General features: G+C 40.2%; 1 protein-coding gene across 2 annotated transcripts in view; it reads right to left on the reverse strand.

The window, feature by feature from the left end:
* Positions 1 to 4,951: 4,951 nt before the first annotated feature.
* The window catches only part of LOC141265106 (cryptochrome DASH), a 53,102-nt gene continuing 41,966 nt past the window's right edge, over positions 4,952 to 16,087 (reverse strand). For both annotated transcript variants that reach the window (XM_073677761.1, XM_073677760.1), the window contains exons 13-14: positions 15,153 to 15,329; positions 4,952 to 6,802 (exon numbers count right to left, since the gene is read on the reverse strand). In XM_073677761.1, the coding sequence (XP_073533862.1) occupies positions 6,695 to 6,802; positions 15,153 to 15,329 (285 nt within the window). In that variant the 3' untranslated portion in view covers positions 4,952 to 6,694. The remainder of the gene's footprint in view (positions 6,803 to 15,152; positions 15,330 to 16,087) is intronic.

Raw genomic sequence — 16,087 nt, forward strand, 5'->3', positions numbered from 1 at the left:
GGATATCTAACCGCAGCATCATTCATTCTCTTGGGGGCTTCCAGAAGAAAACAAGAACAGCGCTTGCAGTCACTGCGGGAATGAATGGATCAGTGGTCAAGTCGTACATGCCGCTCTATACTAATGGGGATAAAAGCTCCACATTCTGCCGATCAGTGCAGGTCCGAACCAATCAATAACATCACTTATCCTGTGTAAATACTTTTTATGCCCAAAGATGACAAAAGTATTCTTAGAGTGATACCCTTACCGGGCAGCACAGTGGCTCAGTGGTTAGCACTGTTGCTTTGCAGTGCTGGGGTTCTGGGTTCAAATCAACATCTGCAAGGAGTTTGTATGTTCTCCCCGTGTTTGTGTGGGTTTCCTCCGGGTTCTCCAATTTCCGCCCACACTCTAAAGACATACTGATAGGGAATTTACAATGTGAGCCCCAATGGGGACAGTGATGATAATGTCTGTAAATTGTCTGAATTGTAAGGGGCTGTGGAACATGTTGGCGCTATATAAATAAAAAAATATTTTTGGCTAATCAGAACAAAATATATATTTGCAAACTTTCAGAGCACAGAGGCTCCTTCAGGCACGATTACAAATGAATTAATAAATAAGAGCACAACATGTTGTGCTCTTATCTTTTTGATTCATTTGTAATCTAGCCTGAAGAAGGAGCCTCTGTGCTCTGAAAGCTTGCAAGTATATATTTTGTTCTTGTTAGCCAATAAGGGTATCACTCAGAGAATACTTTTGTCATCTTTGGGCATAACAAGTATTTACATCAATTTTTCTGGCTAACACAATACCACAATATTATTTTTTATTGTACATAACACATCCTGTGGAGAGGTGATTACTTGTTTTCACCGAAGAACCCCTGTAAGTACATCTTGTTCCAAATATTTAATCATTAATGGAAATAAAGAATCTTATCCTAATTAATATCAGAGAAAAGAAATGACGGTCATCCACTATACCAACGCCAATAGTACCACATACAAGGGAGAAATACTGCTACACTGTGACCAGATTACATATTACCACCACATAGTGACCGAATAATACCACATACAAGGGAGAAATATCACCACACCATGACCGAACCACATATTACCACCACATAGTGACCAAATAATACCACATACAAGGGAGAAATACTGCCACACCATGACCGGATCACATATTACCACCACATAGTGACTGAATAATACCATATACAAGCGACAAATACCGTAACCAGACCACATATTAGAGGAAATTTTTTTCTGAAGTAATTTTTGCAGCCATTTGATTTGCCAGTGCTTTGTTTAGAAGACGCTCTGTACTTTACAACACAAATCAATGGGGAAGCTCAAAAGACACATGGATGACGACTGGACATTTTTTGGAGCATTTTGCAATAATTTTTCCTTAATGAAGAAACAGCTAGTGTCTTTTTGTATTAGATTGAGTAAAAAAATGACTAGAAAATGACAGTAAAAAAAAAAAAAAAAAAAAAAAAGACTTCGAAAAAAACATGGGAATACCCTCCAAAAATCTAATGGTGGCTAAAACCATCGGAAAAACACCCAGGACAACTAAAAAATAAAAAAAAAAGACAAAAGACGCTTGAGGGGAAAAACTGAAATCAGAGGGATTGCCTGAGTTTAAGGCCACATTCACACGTTCAATAATTATTCAGTATTTTACATCAGTATTTGTAAGGAGTGGAACAATCAGAGGAAAAGTATAATAGAAACACGTCACCACTTCTGTATTTATCACCCACTCCCGGTTTTGGCTTACAAATACTGATGTAAAATACTGAACATGTGAACGTGTGAACAAGGCCTAATGACAATGTGTGCACATACGCTAAAAACTGCTTCAACAACTCTTGGAAAACTCTACCAATTCATTTCAATTGTAAATACCACTTTGTTGTTCATGTAAAGAATTCTTTGAGCTTTTGGTTTGGAAAAATAGAAAGTGCGCCTAATTTCTTTGAAGTAGATCCTGCAAAAAATCTCTCTAAACAAGGCACTGTTCAATGAAAAGGCTGCTAAGAAATATGGAAAAAAGCTATTCCAAAACCACTTGAGGAAAATAAACAAACTCATCCAAAAACTAAAAATAAAGAAGGAAATTTTACTAAAGCGGTTTCTGCTGAAAAACAGTTCAAAAGCCTTGTGGGCACATATCCCAATTTTTAGGGCTTGTTTTTTATTGCATGTTTTTCTGGGGTAAAAAACACTGTACTTTACAGTAACAGCAAAGCAAATGAGTTTTCTGAAATCTCATTCACAGCCATCTTATTCTTTTCCTTGTGTATGTGAATCATGAAAGCGTGATCGCGTATTTTTCAAATCTTCAGCTTGTGAATTTTATCAGTATTTTTGCTGTGTTTTCCCCCATTCAAATTAATATCAAAAAACACAAATGCACGTACAAATGTCCCAAAAATCCACATTTTTATGCAGCATTTTTCCTACCAACACTGGTTTTTGGTGCAGTAAAATCAGCTGCAAATACTCCCCGTGTGTACATACATAGTAGAGGTGCCCTTTCTAAATCAGGACAATGAATGCTATCAGTATCTCTCTGTATCTATGTGTACATACATACATACATACATACACATACTGCAAATAGGAAGTTTCTTTACAAAGCTAGAGATTTTTGTCTTGCAAAACTGGAAACACAGGTTAGTGCAGTAGTTCCCAGTTACTGAATACATAAACTAAGTAACAATACGTCAAGTGTAGAGAATCTTTGAGATGGGTCTTTTCTTTGGTGGGAAACAATGGGGAAAATTTAACTTTGTCAAGTACAAGACGCTACTACATCCTTCCTCCTCCAAGACCGGGGCTCAGTTGGCCGTATTTTTAGCCAGTTTACTTGTCCATTTGCACCCAAACAGTACACGTATTCAATAAAAACCAGTGAGCCTCTGCACACCAGAAATTTTTCACATTTTTTACACAGACCGATGGTCCACGTGCAAAAAAAAAAAAAATTAGTTTGGTTCCTTTTATGGACCAAGCTAGTGAATGTAAGTAGATGCACCCGTCCATTATGTGAAACAACATCCAGCTGACTGGCCCTGGCTCATTTTGTCTTCGAGTTTTAGGATCTTTCACATAAACTTTGTTTCGGTCAGTGTTTTGTCCTCGTGCACCACCGACCACACACTTATCAATTTTGTCAATGGGCGAGTGCACAGATGATTTTCCACATGGACCCAAAGCTAATGATAATGGCAGACAGCTCCTGCACTCTTCCATGATGTGGACAAACACTGTATATGGATCCAGTCAGTAACTAACCCAACGATGGCAACATTTGTCTTCTTCGGCGGCTATCATTTTTTTCTGCGAAAGGCAAAAGGGACACATTATATTCTCTGGGACTGTTCACACATCCATTTCTTTTTTTGTATTGTAAAAACGGAGACCTGTTTTATTCTGGTCCATTTTGTGCACAGAACTCACCCAAGTGAAAAAAATAAATAAACGGACAACACGGAAGGCCTCCATCTACTGTCTGTTTTTCACTGGTGGCTTCGAAAACGCTTTGCATATCAGAATAATGAATGACACACAGATGTCAAAAATGGACACATGGACCAAAAACATTGAAACAAAGTTTTTTTTCAGACACAAAAATGAACACTGGTGTGTAAAGGAGACCTTATCAGGAGCGTGACTGCAAATTATGTATGTGCTGTAGTCGCCCCCAACAACCCCTTGAATTCATACTAAATAGTATTAACGTTATTTCCCTGTTCTGTGACATAACTGTACAATACGACTTCCCTTCCCACAGTTTTAAATGGGTTGCCTGGCAAAAACGAGTTATTCACAGGATAGGCAATAACTTATTGATGAGTGGGGGTCCGACCGCTGGGACCTGCAACAATAGGCAGAAATGGGCACAATTATCACCTTAGAATGGAGCATCCGTGCACGTGTGCGACCTGCTCTTTATTCATTCTCTATAGGGCAGCACGGGGTCCTGGGTTCAAATCCCACCAAGGACGACATCTCCAAGGAGTTTGTATGTTCTCCCCATGTTTTCCGGTTTCCTCCCACACTCCAAAGGCATACTGATAGGGAATCTAGATTGTGAGCCCCAATGGGGACAGTGCCCATAATGTCTGTAAATTGTCTGAATTGTAAAGCGCTGCGGAATATGTTGGCGCTATATAAATAAAAAGATTATTATTATTTATTATTATTAGGGCTGCCAAGGGCTGCGCTCGGCTTCTACCATCAGCCCCATAGAGAATGAATGGGCTGGCACTTCAGCTTCGGACTTGTTCGTCATTTTGTAACGGGGATAAAAAATCCCGGTTCTTCCAATCAGTGTTGATCAGACAACCCCTTTAATTATGAAAGTACTGTGTTTTTGTTATTCGGATGTATATTACCCCTGTATATGTGACATTACACAACTGGACTCTCGTCTTTGTTTTCACTAACACTTGACTGTACAAAAATTCCTTTGAAGTCAATGAGGAAACAATTTTCTATAAATGTGAAAATAAAGTGAAAAACTCCATTGAGAACATATTTAAGGGGCCTCCACCCCCCATCCTCCCTCCACACATACCGATTATGTCAAGACATATATAAACTGGCCACACAAACGTATTTTTGTCCATGTGCTATGCATGTGGAGAACGGACAGCGCGCAGACCCAGTGTTAGCTTACGTGCTATAATAATAATAATAATAATGTGCTAATGCATATAGGCTGTTGCTAACATGGACCACAAGTCCTCGTGAAAATAAATAAAAACTGCAGCACGCTTTAATCTAGTCCAATTTACAGAACAAATAACAGGCAGCTCCAGCACCTGTTTGATATCTAGATGGGCACATGAGCTGCCCACAAATACAATCGCATCCACAATCTACTGATAGAAGTAGATAAGCGGTGAAGGACAAAAAGGTAAAAAAAACCCTCAACACTAAAAAACGTTCAAAATGATTTTATTTTTGGCCTTGCAATAACTAAGAACAGAATACACAGTAATTCTTTTGCTTCAATATACAATGTAACAGTCTGGAAAAAAGTGATCTGTGTCTACTGAACGTATAATCAGTCTACAGAAGCTCAAACACGTCAGGAAACTGAAATAAGATTCATAAATGAAAGGGTTTGTCTCATCCTGTCCTTGAACTGTCAAACTTCAGGAGTGCACCGCCACCAGCAAGCAAGAAACCAGGAGGCTGTGGAGCGGTGCACTCCTGAAAATAGGACGAAAATAAAAATATCACCTCAACCCAGGATAGGGCTTAAGTATGTGATAAATGGGACTCCCACAAATTATGAGAAATGGGGCCCTATGTCTCCAAAGCAAATGGAGCGATAGAGCCCATACGTGACCACCACTCTATTCACAGACTATGGGTCTGCCAAAGATAGCTAAGTGACTTACTTAGGCATCTTGTGCAGTCCCACAGACTTTGAAAGGAGCAGTAGCGTGCAAGCTCGATCACCAAGCAATTAAAAAGGAAGGTCATTAAAAGACCTTTTGAGGGGAATTTCAGAATTGATATACTTTTTTGATGATTTCCCCTGGGGAGGCATATTAGCATGAGGTAGAGTGCAAATTTAGCCTCTTGCTTGCAAAGCAGAGCGGATCTACATCTCTACTACTGCTCCCTCCCGGCGCCTGGCAATCACGATTACTAGGATGAGAACAGAAAGCGCAGTTTTTGCTTCTCATACTGTATTCACAGCAAACAAAAAGGCAGAGATGGTAAAAAAGCATCTCTCCCTTCTCTATGGTGAGTCTCAATGTCTCTGACAGCCGACTTCCCTGCTGACTCTGCAATAATGTTCTTAAATAACATTGCACATTCATGTGTGGACCAATCTGATGTTTTAAGATATAGGATGATCTACAAGTAGTAAAATATGACCCTTACAGACATAAAAATGAAACAAAAAAAATTGTTAGGGGAAGGTGGGTGAGGGGAAAGTTTAGCCATCATTACTTTAACCTGAAACTTGTAATCTGTTTTTTCAATGTCTAACAACGGAATCATCTTGTGAAGACAGAAGAGAGCCCTTTAAGTGCAAACAATTATTAAATGACCTTTGATGCATACATCAGCAGGTGCCATTTTAGGTAGATTGATGTTTCTTGGTCAGTCACCAAGTGATCGATTCAAAACTTTTTCAGGCACTAAAATGCTGTAGGCAATAAGCATAAAAAAGGCACATTTGTAAACATAAAAGCATACGCTTTAAATTAGTACCCCAATAAAATTGCTACCGCATCTGCTGAATAGATTCTATTATTTAAAGGGTTTTTCCTACAAAAGAACAGTTATCACCTAAGCACAGGGCATGTGATAAATCATATATTTAGGGGTCCCATGATCACTATTACGCTTTAGTAGTCCGTATACAGGGGCAGTCTAGCATATGTGCTGGCACTCCATACATCTTTATGGGAATAACATTCAAGTTATTCTAGTTATATTAGGAGTCCCGAAAAAAGAAAAAATCCCTTTTATTTTAATTCTAAAGTTACACGTGTCATTAGAAAACATCAACATGGTTAGATTGCAGCGTTTCTCTCGTCTTCCTTTCATATCTATGTTATGTTATAATTACATCTCTTATTCCAATTCCCGTGTCTTTCTGCTCTGAAGTTGGGATATGTTAACCCAGTATTGCATTGTCCTGGCCATATCTTACACTGCAGTCACACATTTTTATTTCGAGAAAAGTAGAAATCTATTCCTCTATTCTTGTGCTGTTTTGGAGTGTGCGATGGTCCTTTTCCTCTCGTAGATGATGCTGCACCGCCATCCTAAGAAGAAGAAAAAAGTAGTTGTATAGATATAAACAAACAAAATATCCGCATAGTATTATTTTTAAGTTTAAAATGAAATATTTTTCATGTCTTCACAAAAACCTATTCAGGATGACATATGAGCAATTTTCATCTTGAAATGTTTGCAGAATTTTGAGCAAGCAGCAGAAAAGCAATAGTGTTACTTATATATAGAACATTTCGTTATAGCTAACAAGGTTAAGTAAAAAATTAATCAGACTCAACTTAAAGGCCCAGTGGTTTGGAAGCTCCTTTAATTTTCTTTGTCAAAATATTTTGCACATATAAAAGTCTCTGTAAATTTTTAATGGAGCTAGTCCTATGTCTCTTGAAGAAACACCAAGGGAGAAACCCTGGGTTAGGTAGGACGCTGCGCAGTTTTGTTTTCTGAAATTAGATTATATGGCTGACTATCCTATACTCTTTTGTGAGTGTGCTGTTATGATCTGCAACATGTACTAAGGAAAGATAGGGGAAAGCTGTCCCTACAGTAAGACTAAGCTGAATCCCTACGATGTAGCGGGCTGCCTATTCCTAGTGAACAGACCCGCCTTAGTCCTCGGCTAGTCTGAACGAAGACCTATAGAATTAAGGGAGGGCTCCCTAAAAGAACTAAGGACTGGAACAAAAATGGGACGGGACACCTCCTAAACAGAGAAGAGGTTGCAGAACACAAAAAGACAAACTGACAAAAATGTACTAGAGGTCCCAGAGGACCAAGCGAACTAACAGAGAAAGGCACCGAAGCACCTGGCTAGAGAAACAGTCAAACACTGAAGGGCCAGAAGGGCGGAGCTGGAATATAAAGGCAGATGGTCACATGACCGCAAAACACAAGATGGAAAAAAAAACAAACAGGAGGGTTCTAACAGTACCCCCTCTTTTATGAGGATCCTCCGGATCCTCCAGGCCTATCCGGAAACCTCCTGTAGAAAGCTTCAACAAGGCTAGGAGCAGAGACATCATCCGTCCTTACCCAGGAGTTATCTTCAGGACCGAAACCCTTCCAGGAGACAAGATACTGTAATCTCCCTCTATGCCATCTAGAATTCAAGATACGAGAAATTTCATATTCGCCGTCTTCCACAACAGGAGGAACTGTGACAGTGGCATTCCTATCAGATACATCAGCCTTTTTCAACAAGGAAACATGAAACACAGGATTAATCTTCCATCCAACCTAACAGCAGACGGGTTAACAACCTGAAGCACTTTAAAAAAACTGGGTCCTAAGTTTGTGGGTCCATTTAGAGGGAATCCTCAACCGCAGGTTCTTCGAGGACAACCAAACCATGTCACCTACAGTAAACAAAACCTCCTTACATTTCCTGTCAAAATACTTCTTGGACTTCTTGTTAGCCTCTTGAAGGTTGCAACGTGCATTAGTCCAAACTCTCTCCAAATCACCGGAAAAATTCTCCTCCTCCGGCACCGCCGACCCCAATTTGGAGAACGAACCAAAAGACGGATGTCTCCCAGTACAACAAAAAAAAGGAGAACACCCAGCAGAGGAGGATGTATGATTGTTACAAGCAAATTCTGCAAGAGGCAGAAACTCAGACCACACCTCTTGATTGTCCGCCACAAAAACACGCAAAAACTGTTCAACATCCTGGTTCTTTCTTTCAGTCTGTCCATTAGACTCGGGATGATAACCAGACGAAAATGACAAATGGACTCCCAACCTGTCACAAAAAGCACGCCAAAAGCGAGCCACAAACTGAGGTCCTCTATCAGAAACAATATCCGTGGGAACGCCATGGAGCTTGACAATCTCCTTAACAAACGCCTTAGCGAGTGTCTTGGCGCAAGGCAACTTAATGAATGGAACCAAATGACACATCTTACTAAAACGGTCCACGACCACCCAGATGACAGTAAAACCCAGGAAGATCAGTAATAAAATCCATTGTGAGATGCGTCCAAGGCGCACTAGGAACCTCCAGAGGGCAAAGCAACCCCGCAGCAGGAGTATGTGAAGCCTTTGACCTAGCACACACAGTACACTGACACACCCACTTGATGACTTCCGCCATCCAGGCCACCAAAAACTGCGACTGATAAGTCTCTTAGTCTCCGAATTTCCTGGATGACCTGCCAACCGAGACTCATGACACTCCACAAACAAATCTCTCCTAAAGGCTCTAGGCACAAACAACCTCCCATGGGGAGTGTTAGATGGAGCATCAACTTGAGCTTTAAGAATCCCATTCTCGAAAACGGAGTCCAAAGCCGCCACCTCAACTCCTTTCTGTAAAATGCTCTCCTCCTCCTCGGCACCGACCGTAGGAGAGAGGCTGCGAGATAAAGCATCGGCTTTAACATTCTTAGTAACAGATAACAGAAAAATGAAACCAAGAAAAAAAAAGTGCCCACCTAGCTTGACGGGCATTCAAGCGCTTGGCAGCACCCAGATAGATCAAATTCTTATGATCTGTGAAAACCTGAATAGGAAATCTAGCGCCTTCCAGAAAATGACGCCAGTGTTCAAACGCGAGTTTAATAGCCAGCAACTCCCAATTTCCAACATCATAATTCAGTTCAGTTTCCAAAATTTTTTTCGAAAAGAAGACAAGGATGTACTCCACCCTTGTTCTCCTGAGACAAAACTGCTCCGACCCCCACTGATGAAGCATCGACCTCGACCAAAAAAGGCTTGGTCTCATCAGGCTGCATAAGGATAGGGGCAGAACTGAACCTCTCTTTGAGATACTCAAACGCTTCAATGGCCTCAGTAGTCCACTGGGCCATATTCGCACCTTTCCTGGTGAGATCGGTTAGAGGTTTAACAATTACAGAAAAATTCTTAATGAATTTCCTGTAATAATTGGAAAACCCAAAAATCTCTGCATAGATTTCAAACCAACAGGCCTAGGCCATTCCTGCAGAGCCTGAACCTTCACAGGGTCCATCTCAAAGCCCTCGCTGGAGACAATGTAGCCCAAAAAACTAATTTTCCGCACAGCGAACTCACATTTCTCCAGCTTAGCAAAGAGTGAATTATCACTCAATAACTGCAAAACTTCACGTACACTGTCAATGGGACTCTAGATCTGGTGAGTAAATCAAAATGTCATCCAAATACACAACCACGTTCTTACCAATCAAAGGTCTCAGGATGTCATTAATAAGGTTCTGAAAAAAATGCAGGTGCATTGGTAAGACCAAAAGGCATCACCAGATTCTCAAAATGACCTACCGGAGTGTTAAAAGCAGTTTTCCATTCATCACCCTCCTTCACTCGTAACAAATTATATGCTCCCCGGAGATCAATTTTGGAGAACCACTTGGCCCCCACTAACTGGTTAAACAAGTCAGGAATTAACGGCAATGTGTAGGAATTGCGTATGGTAATCTTATTAATTTCACGAAAATCCAGACATGGACGTAAACCCCCGTCCTTTTTTTTAACAAAGAAAAATCCAACTGCCACAAGCGACTTAGAAGGTCTAATGTGACCAGCAGCCAGGCTAGTCTGTATGTACTCCTCCAAGCCCTTTCTTTCAGGGATAGTCAGATTAAACAAGCGATTCTTGGGAAAAGTAGCTCCCGGAACAAACTTAATGGCGCAATCATAATCCCTATGAGGAGGTAAAACTTGCGACTAGTCCTCCGAAAAAACCCTCCAAAAATCTTGAATAGGTACTGGTAATTCCCCTTTTTCCACAGCCGCAATGTGACCATTACAACATTTATCATAGCACTTCGGACTCCAAGACTTAATCACATTAGTAGACCAGTCCAGTAAAAGATTGTGCAGTTATAACCAAGGCAATCCTAGAACAACTGGAGAGGGTAAATTATCTAATACAACCAAGTCCAAAATTTCTTGTTGAACTCCATTGATAGTGAGAGGAAATGCAGCAGTCTTGTGAGTAATACATTTCAAAGGAGTGTTATCAATTGCAATCACAATAGGTGATGACAAAGGTTTGGATTTCAATTTAAGGTTTTCCAAAAATCCTTTATCAATCACATTAAGTGTTGAACCATAATCCACAAATACCTGAAATTCAATCAAATCTCCCTGCAGAGTAGTACTCCCAGAAAGAAATACTCCTGCAGAGCGTAAACAAGCTATACGGGCGTAACTGACCTTTTTTTTTTCTTTACTTAAACGACGCTCACAATACTTAATCAAATGGTCAGCTTTACCACAATAAAGACACAATCCCTCAGCGAACCTCCGCTCTCTTTCCTGAGAGTGGAGCGACATTGCCCCAACCTTCATCGGTTCTCCGCCATCTGAGCAGATTTTCTGGGGACTAGGACCTGACATTACAGGAGTCTTTACCTCATTGAGCCTGCACCTCAGTCTCCTGTCTATACGAACAGCTAACTGCATAGCATCCTGCAGAGTCTCAGGTGCAGGGAATGCAATTAGCAGATCCTTAACCCTGTCACTCAGACCAGCAAGAAATAAACATCTCAGCGCAGGATCATTCCACTTAACTTCTGAAGCCCATCTCCTGAAGTGTGTGCAATAATTTTCAACATTATCTGACCCCTGATTCAAACGTCTGAGTTCTGATTCAGCAGATGAGATTCGATCAGGATCGTCATATAATAGCCCCATAGCAGAAAAAAATTCTTCAACAGACCTTAAACACGGATCATTAGGTTGGAGAGAAAAGGCCCACCCCTGTGGTTCATTGCACAAAAGTGACATAATAAAACCAATGCGCTGTGATTCATTCCCAGAGGACCTTGGTCTCAAACGAAAATATAACAAACAAGTATTTTTAAAGGAAAAAAAAAATCTTGCTGTTTACCATAAAAAATATCAGGCAGTCCTACCTTGGGTTCGACAAAATGCGCTCCAGAACAGCTACTCACGTGTTGCTGAAGCTCGGCCACCTCTACAGACAATCCCTGCAGGCGTTGAGCCAAATCCTGGACGGAAACGATACTGATCCCCGAATTTCTTTCCTTTTAGTTTTTTTGGGCTGGACTTACTGTTATGATCTGCAACATGTACTAAGGAAAGATAGGGGAAAGCTGTCCCTACAGTAAGACTAAGCTGAATCCCTACGATGTAGCGGGCTGCCTGTTCCTAGTGAACAGACCCGCCTTCGTCCTCGGCTAGTCTGAACGAAGACCTATAGAATTAAGGGAGGAGTCCCTAAAAGAACTAAGGAATGGGACAAAAATGGGACACTTCCTAAACAGAGAAGTTGTTGCAGAATGCAAAAAGACAAACTGACAAAAATGTACTAGAGGTCCCAGAAGGACCAAGCGAACTAACAGAGAAAAGCACCGAAGCACCAGGCTAGAGAAACAGTCAAACACTGAAGTCCAGCACAGCCAGAAGGGCGGAGTTGGAATATAAAGGCAGATGGTCACGTGACCGCAAAACACAAGATGGAAAAAAAAAAAAACAGGAGGGTTCTAACATGTGCGGATTGCGTTTTAGAATAAAAATCTGTGACTAGTTTTACACTATGTTTTGGCTGTTTTTATAGAAAATCACACAGTTTGTTAGGAGAGGAACATCCTGGGTGTGGAGAACAACTGCAAAATGCAAAGCCATAATTCAACATCTATCCTAATGGATGCTGCCTGATTAGACAAATTTACTGGGCAAAGCAATAATACCAAATCTGGTGAGCTGAAGTTTTTTTTTTATGACACAATTCGGACTATGAGTGTTGAGGGACCCCAATTTTGCTTTTTTATTAGGTACCGAACAGTGGCATCTATCACCCATAGGCTAATACGGGATCTGACAAATATATACATTATAAGCTTTTTATTGATTTATCATTTAAACAAATCCCATTGTAGCCGCTCCTGAGTATTTTTTTTTTCTTTTCTTTTATTTATTTTTTTAAAAACGCCTTATGGGTCAAGAGTTATGGGCTTTTTTTATTTAGTGCAAAGTTTTATAGTCTTCACCAAGGGGACACCACATGGCAATAATGTAGAACAATCTATTGACACATCCCTGGAGAATCCTAGGAGTCAAGCCCCCTTCGTAAAGAACATAACCCCCCCCCCCCAAAAAAAGCCCATATCTCTGTAACCATAATGCGGATTTAAAAATGGCATAAGCCGGGCAATAACAGGTGTAAAACAAGAGCAAAAATTGACCACTTTTGACCCGATACATTTTTTACTGGCCATTCTTTTGGCCTCTGCTAAGCAGCAGAGCCTTCTGGACATGTGCTGGGAAGCTGCTTACGTATATTTCCTACATCTGCTAAACATAGGGCAAAAAAGTACTGTAAAAGGTGCATAATGTTCATAGAAGTTGTAACTTTGTGACCAACTCATGTACATTAGTTGTTTTTATTATTTCACAATTCTGTGTGTCACATTACGGAAGAATAATGTTTTATTTTGCGTGTTTGAAGGTTATTCCAGGAAAGAAGAATGAAAAATGCTTTCATCACATCAAGTCAACTGAAGGTACTTTCAAAGTACAAGGAAATAGAGTCAAAGCTAGGTGAGGAAGATTTCAGGACAACTATGATATGGCAGTATGTTAAAGGGATTTTCCAGGCTGAAAAGAAAGTCTGCCGTCACTCTGTGTGACTGCAGACTGTCAAACTGCGACATTGTGACACTTTGCATCTTGCACAATGTCCCCGTGCGATTGGGCGGTCACCTCATGTATGGGATCTGAATACTTCTGGTCACATGCCGACTAGATCTTACTGTGTTTTTCTCAACGTTAGACATGTGCATGAGAATCGAGTCGAAATGTGACTTCATGTATGGAAATCACGTGACCACCCAATCGTGCTGCAGATACAGGAAAAAATAAGACATGGTGTGTATGGCACACTGTCACGATCTGGCCGTCTGCAGAATTTTCATTTCAGCTCAGAAACTTCTTTAAAATGTCCCTGTTACAGATTGAGCACCTGGACACGTGTGATTCTACTGATGCAAACCTAGATCAACCATAATGATCAAAATTCGGATGCGTAGAACCAGGAAATGTGGGGGAAGTGTTTTGGATCCATAGTACACCTGTCAGAAAATAACCTTCTGATAATTATCCAACTGTAAGCAAGAACAAAGTAACCAAGCTGCTAAAAAGCAGAAACTCTCACTAAGGACATCCATAGCTGAGAGCTGTGCAATACTACATCTTGCTGCAGGAGTAAGGGAAGGTGCAGACGGCCGTAGATTCTCTCATCTGACAGAATCGGGCCGATTATGCTAATAACACTCTGATCAGAGTTTAATCATAGTGTGATCCGATTCTCTAGGATGGGGAGAAGATGGAGACATTTTTTTTTTCTCCATCTTCTCCATTCTGTCAGTGCGTGGAAACTGGACTGCCCTCAGATATCATCAGAGTACAGTCCGATGTTTCTCATGCACTCCTTGACTTGAATTGCCGAATGTGATCCGAATATCTGATCAAACTTGGATACGCAAAGTTTTTGTTTTTCTTGGACAGACGGTGTCGAAGGAGAAAAAGAAAAAAATTAACATGTGCACAGCCACATAGCATAATATTGGTCCAGGTGCACCCAATGTTTTGTCGGTTCGCACTCAGACCGAAAATATGCTCATTTGCACCTGCCCTAATATGTAGGCGTTTTAGGAATCAACACATGTACACAGCCACAAAGTTCAGATCCTGAGCTTGTTCTTTATACTAAAGTGTCTAATGAACATGTGCCAAGGTGATTGTAAATGGAAGGACAGCAGGGTCAGCTGTGACAGAACCTATTGTGACTGACGGATCCTGTGTAATCAGCTGTATATAGAGTGTTATTATCGGTCATTGTAACCCTGCCTCTGTTAATATTGAGCCTGGTGAAAACTCTTCCTGAAAGAGTCTAAAATAGCCCCACATTACTAATTTTTTTAAAAATAAATATTGTGATGCGAAAAAAAAATGGCAAAAAAAAACCCAAACACATTTAGCACAAAAAAACAGATTAAAACAGAAGGTCATTTGGTCATTTGGAGGACACATTCCCTTTTAAACAAAAAGGACCCAATTTATTAGGAAAATTGTTAAGTTCCTATACCCCAAGTCACCTTCAAAAACTTTCAGTAAATGCTAAGAAATTTTCATAAAAACTGGAGAACGGGTGTAGATTGTACATTTCATGGAACAAGAATTGACCTAATCTTTACACAAAAATATTGGTAAAAGGGAGTCCGGCGATCCCCTAAGCCGATTCATGTGGGAAGCTTTTCCCAAAGTTGATGGTCGTGCTTGCACTCAGCCCTATTTACTATAATCTTTTTTGAGTTATGAAACGAGCAGCCATCAAATACAGCATATAACATGCCAAACATTTACTACACCCATCCACCTATAATTTACATGCATTCACTACTGACAGTTCTGTAGACTTACCGGCTTCTGGTTCACATGTCTGCTCCACTCTGGTGCCATGACAATAGGATGCGGGTAGGTTTTTCCAAGAGTAACATTAGCATGTACCAGGGCAGCATTGCTCAGTGTCCAGGGTGTATGAACATCTCCTCCTTTTATCTCCTGCAGCTCTGGAACCCACAATCGAATGTATTCCCCCTTTTATTAAAAAGGATTAGAATGCAAGAAATAAAAAGAAATAAGTCTGGATGAACTAATTTTCTTGAGCACATGACAAACTGTCCATACGATATACACGAGAACTAAGGGAACAATTTTCCACCATCCTCCTAAACGGTACTGGAAAAAAAAGAAAAACAAAAACCAGAGATAGATTCTGAAATGTAAACTCTTGGCAACATAGCCATTTTTATTTTTTTTTGTTTTATCAACCACCTCTACTTCTTCCAAAAATCATATATATATTTTTTATTTTTCCCTGTATGTAGCCGTAAAGGGGGTTGTTGTTTTTAACTAGGTGTTCAAGTTGTAAAGACTTCTCACCAATTTTCACCTATCTACTGCATAAGTAGTAACTAGAAAGACAGGTAAGGCGTAGCCAAAACAAAAGCACCATAGACATGAATGGAGCGGCTGACCAATAGATGATGAATAGAGCATATGCTTCATCACTGTTTCTCAAGTTCTACTTATCAATGGGAGAGTCATCGTGATCGGAAGACTACTAATTCACCAGCTATCACTTGTCCAGTGGATGGCTGAAAATTGGCGATAATGCTTTACAACTAAATTTCCCTTCTTTAAAGAGAGGCTTTCACTTGCTCAAAAAAAATTGAGTTAAAGAGTAACTGGCATTTTAATTTTTTATTTCATAAATCAATAGTATATATAAAAATAAGACACTTTTGTAATGTATTTTATCAGAGCTGTTTCTTTCGCCGCCAGGATTGAGCTTT

The sequence above is a fragment of the Phyllobates terribilis genome, unplaced genomic scaffold, assembly GCF_046119375.1.
Source record: "Phyllobates terribilis strain yellow unplaced genomic scaffold, ASM4611937v1 Scaffold_4__5_contigs__length_816908805, whole genome shotgun sequence".
In the NCBI taxonomy this organism is placed as follows: domain Eukaryota; kingdom Metazoa; phylum Chordata; class Amphibia; order Anura; family Dendrobatidae; genus Phyllobates; species Phyllobates terribilis.